The 19,304-nt window shown below is 46.6% G+C and overlaps 1 protein-coding gene across 10 annotated transcripts in view; it reads right to left on the bottom strand.

The window, feature by feature from the left end:
- Positions 1 to 19,304, bottom strand: part of UBAP2 (ubiquitin associated protein 2) — a 73,764-nt gene that overhangs the window by 1,010 nt on the left and 53,450 nt on the right. For all 10 annotated transcript variants that reach the window (XM_084775525.1, XM_084775527.1, XM_084775522.1 and 7 more), the window contains 17 exons: positions 16,558 to 16,747; positions 15,063 to 15,276; positions 12,124 to 12,395; positions 11,354 to 11,526; positions 10,427 to 10,640; positions 8,028 to 8,067; positions 5,194 to 5,374; positions 4,384 to 4,453; positions 2,616 to 2,787; positions 2,396 to 2,487; positions 2,069 to 2,116; positions 1,363 to 1,441; positions 960 to 1,168; positions 661 to 760; positions 468 to 575; positions 279 to 346; positions 3 to 194 (listed from right to left, as the gene is read on the bottom strand). In XM_084775525.1, the coding sequence (XP_084631651.1) occupies positions 3 to 194; positions 279 to 346; positions 468 to 575; positions 661 to 760; positions 960 to 1,168; positions 1,363 to 1,441; positions 2,069 to 2,116; positions 2,396 to 2,487; positions 2,616 to 2,787; positions 4,384 to 4,453; positions 5,194 to 5,374; positions 8,028 to 8,067; positions 10,427 to 10,640; positions 11,354 to 11,526; positions 12,124 to 12,395; positions 15,063 to 15,276; positions 16,558 to 16,747 (2,422 nt within the window). The remainder of the gene's footprint in view (positions 1 to 2; positions 195 to 278; positions 347 to 467; positions 576 to 660; positions 761 to 959; positions 1,169 to 1,362; positions 1,442 to 2,068; positions 2,117 to 2,395; positions 2,488 to 2,615; positions 2,788 to 4,383; positions 4,454 to 5,193; positions 5,375 to 8,027; positions 8,068 to 10,426; positions 10,641 to 11,353; positions 11,527 to 12,123; positions 12,396 to 15,062; positions 15,277 to 16,557; positions 16,748 to 19,304) is intronic.

Genomic DNA, 19,304 nt, shown 5'->3' on the forward strand with positions numbered 1-19,304 from the left:
ACCGGGGCATCCTGCGCTAGGTGGTGGTGCAGCAGCTGGGAGGGGGGCTGCTGGTGCGCAGGCACGATATGCAGGAATGGCGCGGGCGGGTAGCCAGGGGCCGCTCCAGGGGCCAGGGGCCCAGTGGAGCCCAAGGCAGAGGGCAGGCTGAAAGGCGGTGCAGTCCCTGCATGAAACCCTTGCTTGTCAAACGTCTACAGGACAAAGACAACAGCGAGAAGATGAGATTGAGCTGTGCTTTTTTCTCTGATCTACCTGCCCAACCTTTGTACACTCACCTGGTTCTTACTGTAGACAGAACCGGTCACATCAGGTAAGCCAGTGGTGCCTGAAGACACGGATACTCCTAGCAAGAAAAGTAGTTGTTCCCATAGCATTCAGTCCCAGAGAGCCTGGGGTAGCCCTGCCTCAGAGTCAGCCGGGAAACCACTATTCCAGGGGACAGTCCTGGAAAGGAGTGACACTACCTTTGCCAGGCCCAGAACCAGCTGACTTGTTCGGTGCCTGTGATGATCCACCGTAGCCAGCCTTGGTGTAGTCTCCTGCCGCTGTCCCCTGGGTCAGATCATCATAACCTATCACCCAGGGCACAAGAGGCAATGTGTGGGCTAAACAAGTCTGTCTGAGCCTGTTCCCCTCAGTACTGGGGGTAGCCCTTACCTGTGCTGTAAGTGTGCTGCCCATAGCCACTGGCCTGCTGGAAAGGGGTAGGGGGCGTGCCAAGAGTCACACTGTGCTGCTTCGCTGAAGTTGGAGGGACCTGGGAGGACAAGCAGGTGAGGTAAAGAGATCAGTCCTGGCCTAGGCCTTGGCCAAGACTAAATCACACCAAGAGACCCATACTTTCCTCAGTGTGACCCCCGATGGGTCTAAAGGCAGGTGGGAAAGGAACCCATAACCCCTCGATAGACGCTCATACACTGCTGACAGACACAAGGAAACATTGTAGAAATACTCACAAACATAGGAGGCCCATACTGGAAGGCACTGGGCACGCCTGTGTAGTAGGGGAGGCCGGTGGTATAGCTGTAGCCAGGCGGCAGAGCGGGGTTCAAAAAGGGCTGCTGGGCTGTGTGGTGGGTCTGAGATTGGCTCTGCTGCGCCTGAGCCGGCGTCGCTGGAGGTGCAGGGGATGCAGAGTCTCCTCTGCCAAACTTGGTGACATCACCTAAAAGAACACTGACCTTAGTATCACCAGGGGAAAGGCCAGCTGGCTGTTATCAAAAGGTCAAAGTGCCAGCTCAAACACTCACACCGTCAACGACCCCTCAGCCCCTCTGCACTGCAGCCACCTCTGGCCTCCTACGTCTTAGTGACAGGCCAGCCCAGCCCCTCCCAGTCTGTCCCAGTGAGCAAACTGACCTGAATATGGATTATTAGCTAGACTCCCATCTCGGCTGGCAAGGGCGGTAGGTGCTGCAAAGGGGATTCCATAGTAATCCTAGAAAGACCAAGGAAGACTCACTGAGCCAATGGTCTCACCCTGGAGAGCAGATCCAGCTGGCAGAACAGGCATGGGCATTCCGGTGATGCCACACTCCAAAGCAGCCCCAGAGAGCGGCAAAACGGCAGCGTCTTTGCTGTGTGCACACTGCAAATCCAAATGCCGATACCAAACAGAGATAATCTCACACCTATTTTTACACCACACATGGAGATCTGGTGAAATGCTACAGGCCAAGTCAACTTTACTGGTCTTTAACAAACAGCTATTGGAAGGGTAGAAGAGGCAAAGCCTAGGAGGCTTTACGCCAGCAGAGAGCACTGCTAGGTAAGCACAGGCCCTGGGTCTTGGCCCTGACTAGCCTCGCCTCTCCCAACTCATTGAGCCCCAGCAACCATGACAGTGCGCCAGCCATGCGTGTGAATGCAAGTGCAGCAGTGCAAAGAAAAAAGGCTAAGAAGGCTGTGCTCTGGGGATGAAGAAGTCTAACCCTGGCCTTTAACCACCCAGCGCTCTGGGCTGCCCTAGTCCTTATCTGGCAAAGCAATGATCAAACCAAGCACATCACGGCTTCTCAAAGGTGCTGTGGGGGAGTGCGCTTCAACTGCCAAGGTCCTCACTCACCATCGGCAGCCGTGACTGCAGCATCTGGAGTTCATCATAACCGTAGATCTGCAGGGGAGTCAGTGGATACATTAGGGAACACACATCAAAGCCACCAGGGGGACAAAATTGGCACTCAAGAATGTGACTTGGGTAAGATGCTATAGGAAAAGATCCTGCCCAAGAGTCTAGAGGGAGCGACACATGAGATATGAGATGGACGGAGACAGGGAGACGGGGAGCTGCTTCAGGTGTGCAGCCCTGGTGTCACTCACATCCCCCTCACCAGGTAGTCCACTCACGTGCCAGCCCCCAAACAACCAGGACTGAGTCCTACTGTGTGCTCACCGGGTAAGCAGGAAGCAGCCCTCCAGGGCCCACGAGGTACTGATTGTGTAGCAGGGGAGGCACCCCTTGAGGAAGGTTTGGGGGTGCCTTGCCTATAAAGAAGAAAAATCAAACACAATGACCCACCAACTTTACAGTGAGGCTCCTTTGCGGCTTGAGGTGGAGGCACAGGCCTGGAAGGTGAGTGCTGAGGGAGCAGGTCAGGAACTGAGGCACATACCTGAGGTCACCAAGGCTGTGGCCCTTGTACTGCTGCTGGGGACGCTCACAGTGGCCCCACCCAGGCACAGGCTGCTCCCAGGTAGGACAGCTCCCGAGGGCAGGGCACTTGGGGCAGAGGTTGCTGCTGTTGAAAAGGCGGCTGAGGACGGGGTGCTCTCCACACTGGCATGCTGGCAAAATAAAAGCCAAGATGTGGGTTTGAGGGCAAGAAAGTGCTGGAACAGCCAGGACTCCAGCTCTGTGGCTGAACAGGCAGTGAGTGATGCCAGTCCTTGGTGACTATAAGGTGAGGGAGCCACTGTAGCCAGATTCAGCCTCCAGGACTGAAGGTGAGCATGAAGCTTTCTAAGCCGGGGCTGGAAGGCACCAGAGCAGCACTTCACAGACAGGGCGGGCAGGTCTCTGAGAAGTCCAGGCTTGCCTGGTCTACAAAGTGAGTTTCAGACCAGTCACAAGTACAAAGTGAGACTGCCTCAAACCAACCAACCAACCAATGGTTAAGAGTACAGGCTACTTTTCTAGAGGGGGAGTGTCTCTGGCCTTACCCCAGTGCCACATGTGAACAGCAAATCACACACATAACTAGCCTCAAGGAAAGGACAGCAAGTTCTCAAAGGAAAATCCCTCTGAGACAGAGAGAAAGAGATGCATCTGAACACATTTAAAACAACCACCAACTACTTATAGGGTGCTGGAGAGATAGCTAATGGTTCAGAATTTATACGGCTCTTACATAGAAGCCAAGTTTTATTCCAAACAACCACATTAGATGGCTCACAACCAAGTAAAATTGCAATGCTAGGGGATCCAATACCCTTTTGTAGACGCTGTGGGCACCTGCAGTCACACAGAGACACAAACAGATGCACACATGTAAATAAAGTTTTTTAAAGTTTTTAAAAAGGGGCACTGTACAGATGGTACAGTGATTAAAAGTACCTCCTGCTGAGGGCCTAGATTTGGTCCCTAGCAAACACCTGATGTCTCATAATCCTCTGTAGCTCTAAATCCGGGGCATCTGATACCCTCTTCCTGACCGCCATGGGTTAACAGCCACATACAAGGTACACATACAAAAACTGGGCAAACACTCATAAACTTAAGAGATATACGTGCTTTACATGTTTGTTAGAAATAGACGAAGGGCATTCCCTTGCTGACACCTCCACTGGATTATTTCTTCTTCTTCCCGCCCCACCCTCCACCCCCAGTTTTTTTGAGACAGGGTTTCTCTGTGTAGCCTCAGCTGTCCTGGACTCACTTTGTAGACCAGGCTGGCCTCAAACACACAGAGGTCCACCTGCCTCTGCCTCCCGAGTGCTGGGATTACAGGCGTGTGCAACCACGCCTGGCTGAAAACTTGTTTCCTCAAGCTACCTATCTCTAAGCAGGGGAAGACGGTATGAAGGCAGATTAAAATTACCCACTGCCCACAGCAAAGCCCCATGATATTAATACAGAGTTAATAAGAATGCAACTTAATTTATATCTTTAGGCTAAGAGGTTGGACAATGAGTGAGATCTGCAGACAGGAACAGGAAACAAACCTAGTCTTTGTAAAAAATGTCAAATAAAAAAGCCTATGAAACAAAGCTGTCCCTGCTAACGAGAGGTGTCCTGTCAGGAAAAGAGGAAAGCACACCACTGAACTCCAAAGACACCGCACAAGGCCTAAGGCAGTGAGTGAGGCATGAGACTCTCGAGCATTCAGATCAAAGCAAACCACTTTCCCGGGTGACCGTGGACAGATCTGGGTGGGCACTTACAGTGTGTGGCGTGCTTGTGGGGCGTGCTGCATGTGCGGAGGACAGGCTGTTCTGGTGGCTGCAGAGGGAACTAGAAGATAAATAGACACCACATGGTCAAACAAATGAGTTTTTTCCACAGAAGCAAGACATACCTGGTTTGACAGGCTATAATTAAACTCAATCAATCCTATCCCTGAGGACACTGGACATCAGACTTTATACCCTTAAAGTCCTATGGCTAACGTCCTCCAGCTGGTCAGATATAACACATCTTCAGCACATTATAACCTTTTTGTGGCTATAAAGAACCCAGAACACTGCAAGTCAAGAGAGGCTCTGTGTGGCTTGGCCCAAACCTAAGAGTGGAGCTTGAATTCCAATCAGATCCTGAGTTGAAACACTTTTGCTCTGAACTAAATGGATCAAGATCTCTACAAAGGTGTGGGTAACAAGCTGACTCCTTTTCCTGCACCCTATTCTAGTAATTTCTCTCTAGAATCAGGAAAAACTCAAGTCAGATACCAATCCGTCACCCTGACTCTACAGTACAGTGGCCTGGGTCAACAGCGGGGGACAGGACAGCCGTGTGTGCGTGCGGTTCCGCTGTTTCCCCCGATCCTGACAGCAGGAACACTGGAAGCCGTCAAGGTTCTCACCCCAGTGACTCCCTGGGGTATGACCACCAGGCTACACTGTGAGCCATATATTCAAGTCACATGTGACAACCTGTCAGAGACAACAAGTGGCATTTCTTCAAGGCATCCATCAACTTGGATGGAGCCTACAAGTCCCCATTCTTTCTTTTCTCACCATCACCCACATACACACCTGCTAAGTTGAGAAAGGGGGCTGCTGGACAGGTCACCAGACTGGGACAAGGAGGGCAAAGTGGCAGTGTGCTGGGACGAAGAGGGCGGAAGTGCAGTGCAGGCGGTGGTGCTGGGCAGCGAGCCCACAGAAGGGAGGGCAGGAGGGTCTGTTGTCTTTGGAGCTGGAACCGATGAAGTAGCTGCAAGAAACACGTCTCTTTAGCTCTGGAAGCAAGCCTATGGCAACCGCGGCACGCGGTGTCTAGTCACATTCAGGCATGGAGACAGCATGCTAGAGGGTCTAGGACAGCTCAGCATGTCACCAGACAGCTCCACTTCCTGCAGACAGGACTATTAAGGACATGTGAGGGGTTGGGACAAAGAACAGACAACGACACCTTTTAAATCACCCTGATGTGGACTATTCCTCCCATTTCCAGAACCCTGACACAAGCACCCAGAAGAGAGATGGTGGGCAAATCTGCTGTGTATACAGTCAGACAAATTTCCCTTCAGAGCACGACACGAGGGAATGAAGAGCAATCAGGCAAGGCCTCCTCAGAGTGCTCCCACCACACGGCTCCAGAGCAGGCACCTGAGGGCACAGGTGGACAGGTCTCCTCATCTCAATGCTGCACAAGAATTCACACCAACATCTACTTCTAAATGCACAGTGGGAACTTATCTGGAATATGTTTCAAAAGATACAGAGAAGGGTTTCTGTGTTTCAGAGATGACATGGAAACAACTGGGCACCATCGGAAAAGACTCAGCTTTACTGGTCATCCACACATACAAGTCAGATATGTGCTTGGAAACACATCATTGCCTTTTCCAGGTGGCAAAGAGAAGCCGCTGTCCCTCTTGGGGAACCCTCCGTGACGAAGCCCTCTAACAAGAAGGGAGAGTTCTAAGTGGCTGGGAGCAGGCTGGCCAAATCACTTTTTTTCTGAGACAAGAGTCTCATGCAGCACAGGCTGACCTGGAACTCTATGTAACCAAGGATGACTTTCAACTCCTGATCTTCTGCCTCCGTCTCTGGAATGCTAGAATTACACCGTGCACCACCACACTGCTTTTGTCTCTTTGTCTTTTTCGTGGGGAAGGTTGTTAGGTTTCATTTTGTTTTGTTTCTTTAGACACAGGGGTTCAGCTTACTACATAGTTAATAACGACCAGGAGCTTCTCATCTCTTGCCTGCCGAATGCTCCGTGCAGGGCTTGCAGGAGCTCCCTGCAGAGCTACATGTACACCAGGGAGCACTCTAGTGACTGAGCCAGGATTCAATGCTTTAATGCTGTTGGTTGCTAGTAAGACCATTAGTTGGGCGGCACTAACTGAGTAGGGCTATTACAGCCATAGGTGTTGCTATAAATGTTGCAATGATAATTCAGTTGGTAAAAGTCATATTAGAGAAAAGAGGCCTCCAAGTGACAACTGGATTGTAGAGGCTATAAGTAGCATAATAGGTATATTTTACTTCTTATCTGCGAAAAGGAAGTAATCAATGTAAATGAGTAAAAGGAAAGCAGTGAACAGCGGAGTTGTAGGGAGGCTACAGCGTATTAGGTTACAGAGTGCGACAGTTGGGTTGTAGGGAAGAGGAGCAATGATTTGACCCAGCATAAGCAACAGGAGTGAGCTGTAATTTTTTTTGAAATTAGGTTTGGCTGAGGCCGTTTCAGCCTCCAGTTAGATCCCCATAGGATAGAGGAGAAATTAATACATTAAAGCTGATTAACTCATAACTCTAGAATAGAACTGGTAATGTGAGTAGTTTTTAATTTTTTTTTGTCTTGTAAGAAGGATCACTAGTTAGCCAGGAGGGGGTGGCGCATGCCTTTAATCTCAGCACCCAGGAGGCAGAGGCAGGCGAATCTGAGTTCGAGACCAACCTGGTCTACAGAGTGAGTTCTAGGACAGCCAGGGCTACACAGAGAAACCATGTCTTAGACAAACAAAAAACAGCATATGATTTGCATATGATTCTGAAAATGAAACTGGTTGTAAAAGAAACTGAGTGAAGACACCATCTCACCCCAGACATGACCCATAGGTGACTTTATAAAAGGCGCACAGAGAAATAAATAGTCTCCTGCAAGAACAGGAAGGGAGGATGACCAGGGCTAGAGAAGAGAGCCTGTTAACTACACACTAGGATTCCCAGGTGAGTCTGAAGCCAGCCTTTGACAGAGGGAATACAGCTACCTGTGCTGTGGTAGTGTGCACCCTTAACCCTGGTACTCAGGAGGCAGACGCAAGCACAGCCAGAGCTAGGAGTGAGACCATCTCAGAAACAAACAGTGCTTTCCAGGGGAAATGGACAAACTAACTTGGGGGAACTAACCACTGATCAGTTGGTGTTTTCCAGTAGTGTTAGCCACATTTCTCTGTTTGGAAGCTGCTAACCGTTCTCAAGTCTCTGATGTGGTTGAAGACCAGATAGTTTAGTCTTACAATTAAGCTTAGTTGGTTAGGGGTTAAGATGGTTTCAGATCAAGATACGTGTTTTAAGTAATAGAGATGAGATATGATAGATATTGGTTTTCATCCAGAAATTTAGACTGACAAGATAGGAAAATGCTTTGTTCAAGTCTGACAAATACAAACAGCCAAATCATTATGAATGTAACATTTTTATAACTTCTGATTGTCTCATGGTTCCTCCCGCTGTGTGTAGTTTATTTTATTCAATGTGTAATAATATAAATGTATATGTTAAAACGAATCATAATTTTAAAAAAGTTTAAAAAAATAAAAGGAAAGGGAGGAGATGAAGAAAATCATCAAGTTATATTTTAATTAAAAATTAAAATATGTAAATCTGAAAGAAAAAAAAGAACTTATACTTACTGTCTACTGTGTGCTGACTTCGGCTACCACCATGTCCATTCTGCAAAGAACAGAGAGAAAGAGTTAAACACATGGACATGTGCAGGCAATCACCAGGGTGAACTCTCAACTGGGACAGCAACAACCATAAGCATAATAGGTCAACCACAGGTATAATAAGTTAGCAAAGGAGCAATTATCTCTTTTCAAAGAGCTTTCTCTTCACTTGTGTGTGCGTGTGTGTGTATGTGTGTGTGTGTGTGTCTGAGTGCACGTCACTTCAGCAGCAGCGGCAGCAGCTATAATCTCAGCCTTGCAGGTGGTGAGCTGCCTGGGGTGATCGCAAGTGCAGAAAGGGCACCAACAAGAGATGCCTCTCCAGTCCATGTCTCTTTCTTTCTTTGGTTTGGTTTGGTTTTGGTTTTTTGAGACAGGGTCTCTCTGTGTAGCCTTGGCTGTCCTGGACTCACTTTGTAGACCAGGCTGGCCTCGAACTCACAGTGATCCATCTGACTCTGCCTCCCAAGTGCTGGGATTTTATGTGTGCGCCACTATGCCAGACTTTTTGTCTTTTTCTTTTTTAATATAAAAGAAGATGAAGAGTGAGAACAGGCAATACAACCAGATTTAATATATCGTTAAGAAGAACACATTCTGAAAATCAGAATCAGACAAGTACAGGAGGCTAAATGCAACCCTAAATACACCAAGTTGTTAAAATGTATTAGGAAGATGAAGTTCCATTATAAGTAAATCATGAGACACTTTCCATTCCTCATGCAAATTCTGTAAGGGAAAAAACAGTTTCTAAATAAAAGAGTAAGTAGGTCCGGAGCTCCAGCACAGCAATAAGAGGGCTGCAGCTCTAGCACAACAGTAAGAGGCAGGCTGCTTACCCAGAGGCTCCACACCAGGAACTATCAAACTTTCCTTAGAACTATTTCTAAGGAAAAATGAGATGTGACTCTAAGACACAGCTTTCCTGAGGGAGTTAGTACAGAAAACTTGTGGCTATGTTGTCCACAAAATGCAGATTCTAAATCAACACCTAAGACACTGTGATGGGACTGGCTGACACAGGGATCTTTACAAAAAGATACCCACCTCCACTGGTTGGGGATGAGCCACAGAGCGTGCAACCGACAGTGCAGGCCATGATGCTCAGACACCTTCCCCAGAAAGGAGCAGCAGTAGGAAAGAAGCTGACACAGTGGGAAGAAGCTGGCTGCTCTCCCAGAGGACCTGGATCCATTTCTAGTGCTCACATGGTAGCTCATGTCTAACTGCAGCTCTAGGGGAGCCAGGATCTATCTACACCTTGTCTGTCCTGTTACTTTTCTCTCAAATTCAAACAAAATGGCTCCTGAAACTGGGTGATGTGTACTATGCACGCATCCAGCTATCCTCAGAAGTACCAGGTTAGTAAGCAAAAATGCCAGCACTGGAAGCTGGACACCCTATCTCTCTCTCTTTTTTTTCCTTTCAGAGCCGAGGACTGAACCCAGGGCCTTGTGCTTGCCAGGCGAGCGTCCTACCACTGAGCTACGTCCCCAGCCCCTGGACCCCCTATCCTATAGTTCTTGCCAGAAAGATCCCAACGTTCCCAAACAATACGAGCAATCCTCATCGCTGTTGATGGACCCATTAGACACCATTCCTACAGCTCTATGTGACAGACGTAAGTCAGGGTGGACAGGGCTGGAAAACTTGTTCTCTGCTGGCTAGCTCTCACAGCATTAGGGAAGACCTGCCATCAACAATCTTACTCAGCTGTGGAGTTGCATGCAACAACCCAGACCAACTTGGTGAGAACCCACTGGTTTAAAACAACAAGGCGAGCTGGGCAGAGTGGCACACACCTTTAATCCCGGCACTCAGGGAAGCAGAGGCAGCGGATTGCTGTGAGCCTGGTCTACACAGCAAGTCCAGGATAGCCAAGACTACGCAGAGAAACCCTGTCTCGAAAAACAAAAAAACAAAACAAAACAAAACAAAAGCCTGTTATGAGGACAACAGCACTTCTGACTAGATCTGATGACTGTACCACAGGAAACAGTTCACATCTGGCCCTGGAGACCTCGTCAAAGCCAGTAGCTGGGAGGTAGGTGCTGTTGTTACTCTGATGGATGACACGATGTACCCATCAGTGTTCTCTAAATTCCCAAGTTAGGCCGGCAAGATGGCTCTGTAAGCAAAGGGACCAGCTGCCAAGGCTCACAGCCTGAGTTAGATATCTGGGACACACAAGATAAGGAGACACCAACTCTTACAAGTTGCCCTGCTGACTTCCACATGCATGAGTGCACATACAAATACACACTCACCAATAAATAAAATGCAAAGCATGTGTTGCCAAACTGTCCACTGACTTCCATGGAATATGTCCTAAGAGAAGAAAAGAAGGCAGGAGAGCCACTTACGGCAACAGACCCTGGAGCTGGAGCTGGTGGGCTCGCAGAGCTTTGGTACGCAAGTCTGGGATGCACAGAACTCTGGTCGTAAGAGGAAGACGTTGTGACTGGGCTGGTGGAGCTCAGGGAGGAGCTGGTCAGACTGGAGGAGGTGATAGCCGCAGTTGTGTAGGTGGAGTTCTGTACAGCGCTGGTCATTGGTAAAGAGGCATTCAAAGGGTCACTGCAAAGAGCACATGGTGTTAGACAAACATCGGTGCCATCTGTCAGCCAATTAGTTCAGCATCCTCGTTGCACTACAGTTTTTAATTTATCAGGTTGCATCTCCAGACAGAGAAAAACCAATGGACAAAAACCTCAAATCTTTTATTTGCAAAATATTTCACTGAAGCAAAATTAAGTGTTGGAAAGCTGTGGAGAAGTGGGGTCCCTCCTTGATAACTAGGGGAGTGTAAAGTGCTGTTGCCACTGTATGAAGTCTGCCGCGCTCTCCAGGTGTATCACAGGACTCAGTAACTCTGCTGCTAGGAGCGCTGTGCAGAGCAGTGTGATTCACTGTAAGCAAAACGAGAAAAGAGCACAAGTGTCCACCAGCTAGGGATGTGCCCCATCTGCTCAGTGAAATGGTTGGCAATAGAAACCCACACGCTGTATGGATGACCTTTGACCTTCGCAAATGCTAAGTGAAAGCTAAGTGGCCCCAAAGCTACATCTTCTGTCAGTCTAGTCACACACACGAAACACCCAGATCAGACAAGTTCTGACATGTTCCCTGTCAAAGGGAGGTAAGGAGCAGGAGGAGAAAGGGAGAGCCCGTGTGACAGCAAACTCGGCACTGCTGAGTATGATACTGTCTTCTCCAAGTTCTTGACTCTGTGCTGTCTTACTTGCAAAGAAAGGAATATGATCAGTCACACCAAGAAAAGAGGTTTGCACCTTAAAGACTTCGGGTACAGGCTGACAGGGATCTGACTGCTGTTCTCAGTGCCCGAAGCTGCTGATCCAAACTCAGACAGAGATGGCTCTGATCCAAATTCCAGCGCCCCAAACTGAACATTTAATCCTGTGACATCGGCAGAACCAGGCATTTCCACTGCTGATGCAGGAACCTAGGAAAGCAAAGCTAATCAGGAACAGAGGGGAGGGGCTCCAGGCCTCAAAGGCTTACAAAGACTCAAGCAAGTAGCTTCCTTGGGCTACACTGGCAAAAACAAACAAGAAAAAGGAAAGGAAGAGAAAGAGAGCCTTTTAAACAGTGAGTGAAATGAGCAAACAACTTAACAGGTCTCAGGGGAACGCTCCACGTTAATACTATAACCGGCTTTAGGGTTGTTGGGGGGGGGGGGTGTCATGGCAGGTGGTAACGAGGACAGTCTGCTGTTTTCAGGGACATACCAGTGATGAAAACATTAACTGGTCAGGTAATCACAGATCTTCCAACCATGAGATACCACACACAAAAAACCACAAGTGCTTTGAATCAGGCCCTCAGGTCTGCACTTCAACTAGGGAGGCTCTGACTCCAAGCATGGATTCGCTCTAATAACGAGTCCAGTGCCTGAGAAATGACCAAACTGAGCTACACTTGAAGCCATTTCAAGCAGTGATGGAAGGCACTGCAGCACAGTGTCTAACACTTAGTTCTCCAATACATGAGCCAGTGTGGAATAACTACCTTAGGACCAAACTCATGGTGGAATGCCTACCTTGGCAGCTGGAGGGATCCGGCGCTTCGGGAGTTTCATGTGTTTGGGCTGCGGTTGGTGGGCAGATACCATATTTTCGACAGCCATGCTAGGAAGCTGCAGAAGTCTGTTCACAGTAGCAGGACCATCTCCAGGGGCTGACTCTCGGTGTTTTGCCTGGGAAGGAAAGGACTGCAAACCAGGAGGAGGAACACTGACTGCTGGGGTCTGGTGCTGCTGCCGTTGGCTCAACTGGCTAAGAACTGGGGACGGTTCCGGCTGCGATTTGAAGTCTATGACATGTGGAAAGAATAAAGCAGCAGTAATGAGTAATTCTGCAGCACATGTTAGGAGGCTTCTATTGAATTACCTATTTGAAAAGAGCAAGACAAATATAAATGTATAATTGGTTACTAGAAAGGTGTCCAATGATTTGTCCCTTATTTCCCATGCATGGAAGACACGAAGTAGAGTTGTCCAAGGAAGTGCTGCACACACCTGCCCATTAGCTGAAATTTATATGCAGATTATTTTACCAATTCTGCTGCATTCTCGTGTGCATGTGCAGCACAGGTAGTCAGCACTACCAGAGTGGCTCTCCGCCTTATTTTCTTAAGACAAGGTCTCTCACTGGACTTAGAGAAACTCACCATTCAGCTAAGCTGGCTGGCCAGCGAGCTCTAGGGAGCTGTGTGCTAGGATTAGATGTCTCTGTACCCAACCTTACCATGGGTGCTGAGACACCAAACACAAATGTTCCTCTGTACACAGCAGCCACTTTACAAACTGAGCCATCTCTCCAGCCACCAATTTGGTAAATACTTTTAAAGCGCTGTTTTGATTACTATATAGTTTGTGTAATGTTACAAAACTATCAAGAGCACGTGTGGCAATCACAGCTCTTCCCTCTGCTGTCCTCCTGCTTGCTCCAGGGAAGCAGCTCTGTGCCCAGGCTCCTGATATCAGGAATTATCTAAATTTCACACAGGTCAGTCACTTTTTGGAGGCTGCTCTGTTTTATTGGGCAGAGAGTGTCTTTCCTCATCTTTAGGACACTGAACTCAGTATACACAGTCTTTATTTCAGACTGATATTATATGGATGAGCTATGAAAAGCAAAGTGGTAATGAATAAATATACAACCCTTTTCTCAATACCACAAAATCAATTGTTAGACCATGTCGATTACAATTTTAAAAGACAGAAGAATCTTTTCTGGTTGTACTGAATCGAAATCATGTAAAAGAAATGCAAACTGGGTGTTAGGGTGCACGCTGGAATCCTACAACGATAGAACTGCTCCAGGAAGCAAGGCGGGGACACCAGCCAAGGCAGCAAAGTCCTACTTGAAAAGAAAAAATAAAAGTAGCACATCCCATATTAATAAGGTCATTTCAACTTAAAAAGAGATACATGCCAAAAAAGCTTCATCAGAACATGGAAACAACCTGCTTCTATCTATAAACCTCCCTTGTTATTAATTATGTGGGAAAGCTAACAGCAGAGGCTTACAGCTACTATCTGAACATGTGTTTGGATGTGGCTGGATCCAGCATGTTTGTATGCAGTAGACTTGCTGTGCCTAGGATGTACACATGGTCTGGGCCTAACATCTGCCTTCCTTCCACAAATCTGTAATTATGCTATCTGTCAGGCAGAGGGTGGCTATAAATCCAGCTTCCACTAGAGCCGAAGAGGAGTCTCTCTCACAAGCATTACTTTGAGCATGGCAAGTCATTTCATGAAGCACAAAAGCAACCATGTAATCAACTGAAGTAGCCCCACTGTCTCTCACACCATCTTTCACATGAGCACGTCTGACAAATGGTAGCTCCGTGTTAAAAGGGGACTTCGGTGGGAGTTTTATTTAGAAAACTTCAAGTTTACACATGTTCCCTTTATAACAGAAAGTAATTCTTGGGTGAGGTGGTGGCAGCGCACACCTTTAAAACCAGCACTTGGGAGGTGGAGGCAAATAAATCTCTGTGAGGCCAGCCTGGTCTATAGAGCAAGTTCTAGGACAACCAGGGCTACACAGAGAAACTAAGTCTCCAAAATCCAAAAAGAAAAAGAAAGTAAGCTTTGGTAAAGTCATGATGGCCACTACAGAATGACAGATGAGGACGTGTCACAGCTCTTGTTGGGCTTTCTTGTCCTTTGTGGTGCAGCACTAGAGGCCAGGGACTCACACATAGCAACCAAGCACCTCTGAGGTGCATCCCTAGACCCTTCTAATAAAAACCCACAAGTACTACCCACATCTGCTCCAGGTCCCATACACTTGCTTGCCTACTTGCTCTTCCAAGTAGTTATTTTTTTGTGTATAGGTATTTCGCAATGTATCATATTTGTGGGTGTGGCCATGAAGGCCAGAAAAGGATTACCTGAAACTGGAGCTATAAACAGTTGTGAGCATCGCCATGTGGATGCTGGGATTCGAACCAGGGTCCTCTGGAGGACCAACCAGGACTCTTAACTGCTAAATTCACCTCTCTAGCCCCAACTGCTTGGGTTGGTTTGTTTGTTTGTCTTTAACAGGGTCTCACTATCTAGTCCTGGCTGGCCTGAAACTCAATATGTATACTCAAACTGAAGGAGATCATTTTGCCTCCCAAGTGCTGACAAGTGCATGTGACAAGCTGGCCCACACTGGCTTTTGCTTGGCTTCTGAGACAGGTTCTCACACTATACCCTAGGTTGGTAACTCTTCTGCCTCCACCTCCTCAGTGTTGGGATCACAAGAATGAGCCATCACACGGCATTCTTGCTCTTCTCTTCCAGCCAGGCACCTATCTACTCCTGTTATTATATGTAGCACTATACACTAAGCCCACTGACTTAACTTTCCAAAGCTGCATGTATTCTAAGAGACTCTGGACAAGCTGCTCCATACTGTGCACATACAACAGGCTCTGCTGATGATTCAATATAATAAACCAGCTCAGAAAATATATACTTACCAAAATGATTGAGGACTGAGGCCTGGGGCGCTGAGGGCTTGAGGTCCCAGGAAGCAGTAGTGGCTGGAGGGCTTGCACTGCTCTGCTGTGCACTTGAAGTGGCAGGAAATGGGCTCAAACCTGGTGCTTTCAACTTGTCCAAAATCTGAGAGCTGGAGATAGCCACCATTTTTGATGGTGCCAGTTCTCCAAATCCTGAGCCAAGGACGGATGACTTTAGAGATATAAAGAGAACAAGTCCTTAGTGTTTACTCCAGGCATGCAAACACAAGTGTCTTTAGAATCATGTGAATGGGTGAGCTTTCATGTACTTGTTTCAGAAACAGTGTATAAAAACAGTATATGACTAGGTGGGTGTGGTAGTGCAGGCCTTTAATCCCAGCACTCAAGAGGCAGAAGCAGGCGGATCGCTGTGAGATTGAGGCCTGGTCTACAAAGTGAGTCTAGGACAGCCAAGGCTACACAGAGAAACACTGTCTTGAAAAAACAATCAAATAAACAAACAAAACAAGCAAACAAAAAAAGAAAAGAAAATTGACTATGCCTCAACAATCAGCTAAATAAAGATGCATTCTCCCTGATACTCATGTGAGGTTAAGACAACAGAAACATTTACTACCAACTTGGGGGAAATTTTATTTATTAGTACTTATTTACTATTTTTAATTCATACGTGCTGGGAACCAAACTTGGATCCTCTGCAAGAGTAATAAGCACTTTTATCTGCTGGGCACTTGCTCCAACCCAAAATAAACTTACAAACAAAACAAAACAAAAACAAGTAAAGGACAAAAATATGTGCTGACAGACCAAAACACAAACCTTCTATAACCTGCAAACAGTGATGCCTGTAATGACAGGAAGAGCACGGGTCAGTCCAGAGTGCTCCTTGCTCACACTGACACAAGGAGGCTGGGAAACGCCAGCAGTGCTGTGTCAGCTGATTAAGGACAACAGCCACTCCACAAGTAAGCAAAGCAATAGCAAAAACAAGGATTCCTCTTTTGCTTTATGTATCTTTGTTTGTTTTCTCAGACACGGTCTCTCAGTGTGCTGCCCTGGCTATCCTAGACTTCCCAAATGACTGGGAAAACAATCACTTGGGCTGCCAAGATGGCCCACAAAGTAGAGGGTGACAACAACTCTCTTCAAGTGGGCCATTGTGTGCACATGTGCATATACACAAGCACACCCACAATAAAGAAGTGGAAATATTTCATTAATAAAAAGGATGCCTTCATCCCAGTTACCATTCACTGACAAGAACTCAACAAGAAGGTTTTATCTCAGCCCAGGAAACTCAGTAGCTAAATTCCACATGGAATCATCAGATATGTGCTTGGAAATCACAGCATCATTGTTTCCGGGATGCAGATCTGTGGCCAGCATTTTAGTACTTACAAGGAAATAAACAAGATGTGAGCCATAAATGCTTAGTGACAGCTGCTAATAGCTGGATTCCTCAAGACCCCAACTTGAAATTAAAGTGAATTACCAAACTTTGAGGAGAATAGGCGTTGGCAGATGTGGAGTTGCCAGTCCCTGATGCCAATTGATTGTTGTGTTGAGAGTTTGTGAACACAAGGGCTTGGCCAAAGCCTTGCTGCTGGGACGTTTCAAAGGAGTTGACTTCCGCAGCTTGAGTGGGAGGAACAGGCTTCTGGAGCAAGGCCACCAAATCAATGCTAAGCAGATGAAAGACAAACAGCAATCAGCTGTCATGAGCAAGTTGCACCAGCCAGTGAACTAGAGAGCAAATCAATATAAAGAAATTTTAAGCTAGAGATTGAATAAGCAAAACCACTGGAAAATGGAGTTTCAGAGAGATCAGGACAGAAGCTCAGAGTGACCAGTAACAGGTTACATAACCAGCGTCAACTCCAACTTAGGAAAAGCTTCACTGAGGAATTCCAATGATACAACGACTCCAACATCTTACACACATTGTTACTTTATGTCAAGTTTCTTCTTTTCCCCTTTGAACTTCTTGATTTTTGTTTGCTTTGAGACAAGTGTCACTGTGCACACCAGGCTACCCCTAACTAAAGAGGTGCCCCTTCCTCCACCTTCTTAGTGCTAGGATTTAAAGTGTGCGCCACCACCCCCAGCATCAGTTTTCTTGAAACAGTGATTTAATATTCTTAAACAGCTATGGTACAAGTTTAAGTCTTAAATTTATTTTAAATATCCATATAAATTCTGTATTCTGTCCCATAACTTATTTAAACATGTAATTTTCTCTTTAAAATATTTAAGAATGAAAGAATTACAAATTAGCAACGACTCTAACGACAATGTTATCCTATAATGGCCCCAGCACTCTGCACAAAGGACCACCTAATATTCCAATGTGAGCCCGTGGCCTCAAGAGGATTGAAGTTCAGGACAGACACTGCCTGCCACACCAACACCCCCCACCCCCCGGGGAGTGGGGCCTGAAAGAGGAGTCTCTAGGACGCTGGTCCCAAAGTCCCTGCAGAAGCTTCCCCCAACAGCTGCCTGAAGCTCACCAGCCAGTGAGACAGGTTCTCAGTTGTTAAACCATGCAGCCTTTACTGCTCACACTGGGTAACCGTCTAGCTAGAGTTCCTTTCCTTTTACCCAATCATCTTTACTCTCCTGAAACCAATCTCAATTCTGAGGCTAATAATCCAAAACCTAAGTTAGTGCTCTAATTATGATATTCCAATTCCAGAGATACACATAAGTTCTGTCTGTATATTATATATGGTAACCATAAAACTGCACTACCAGAACCAGAGCAAGTTCTCCAAAAGGTTAGGTAGAAAGGCCCAAGTGAGAAGCAGTACTGCTGGGTCTCCAGTAGAGGCACTACACCTCGGCATGGTGGCCCAGATTTTTCATCCCAGCACGTAGGAGGCACAGGCAAGCAGATCTATGGTCTATACAGTGACTTCAAGGATACTCAGAGCTATATAGAGACCCTGTCTCAAAAATAAATAAGAGAACTATCAAAACAAACAAACAAACAAACAAAAAAACAAAGAAGAAACACAAGACAACAATAACAACAACAAAAACCACTAAATAAATAAATAAATAAGCAAAAAAAAAAAAAACAAAAAACAAAAAACAAAAAACAAAAACAAAAACAAAAACCAACCCAGGGTTTGGACCGGCAGGGCTTGGAGAAGCTTAGAGAATAACGTCACCTGCCACCAAAGCCTGACAACATGGTTCAATCCAAGGGACACACGTGGTGAAGGAGAGACCCAAGTGTCACAAACTGTCCTCTGACCTCTGCACACATATGGACCATACACCAAAATAAAAAGTAAAATGCACACACAATAAATAAGAAAGATTTTAAAAAATCATTAATAAGAAGGAACATTCTGGGCTGGAGAGATGGCTCAGAGGTTAAGAGCACTGACTGCTCTTCCAGAGGTCCTGAGTTCCAATTCCTAGCAACCCCAAGAACAGTCCAGTTACTGATTGTTGACAAGCAAAGAAGATTTTATCTCAACCCAGGAAACTCAGTAGCTAAATTCCACATGGAATCATCAGATATGTGCTTGGAAATCACAACATCATTGTTTCCGGGATGCAGATCTGTGGCCAACATTTTAGCACTTACAAGGAAATAAACAAGATGTGAGTCATAAATGCTTAGTGACAACTGCTAATAGCTAGATTCCTCAAAACATACTGAATGAAATAAACCATGCATGGTGGCCCATGCCTTTAATCCCAGCAATTGGGTGCATGTGTGTCTCTGGGTTCAAGGCCAACATAGTCTATATAGAGCAAGCAAGCAAACAGCAAAGAAGCAAATGCACAGTATACTGAAATGAAAGTGAACTGCCAAACTCTAACAACAGTCACTGGTCGCATCTAGACTACACATCAAAACTATGAAGGGGAAATAAATTAACTCAGCTATGTATACATTCATTTTTGTTCAGTTTCACTATAAATAACCAATTCTCTTTAAACCCATGATCCTTCTGCCTCAGCCTCTGGAATGCTAGGATTACAGGTGAGCCTTAACTACCAAGCCTTACCGTCCAACAGTTAGTAAAGCGATCTCTTTTCAAGTCCAAGAATATAAGTTTGAGAGAGAGAGAGAGAGAGAGAGAGAGAGAGAGAGAGAGATGGAGAGGGAGAGGGAGAGAGAGAGAATATAAGCTTGATCTCCAAATGCAGGGCATGCTGGCCAGGCCGGCCTAGACTACCTAATAGTTCCCAGCTGGGCACAGACCGGTGTTTTCCCTGGGCCTT

Source organism: Acomys minous, assembly GCF_964271855.1.
Source record: "Acomys minous genome assembly, chromosome: 1".
Classification (NCBI taxonomy): Eukaryota; Metazoa; Chordata; class Mammalia; order Rodentia; family Muridae; genus Acomys; species Acomys minous.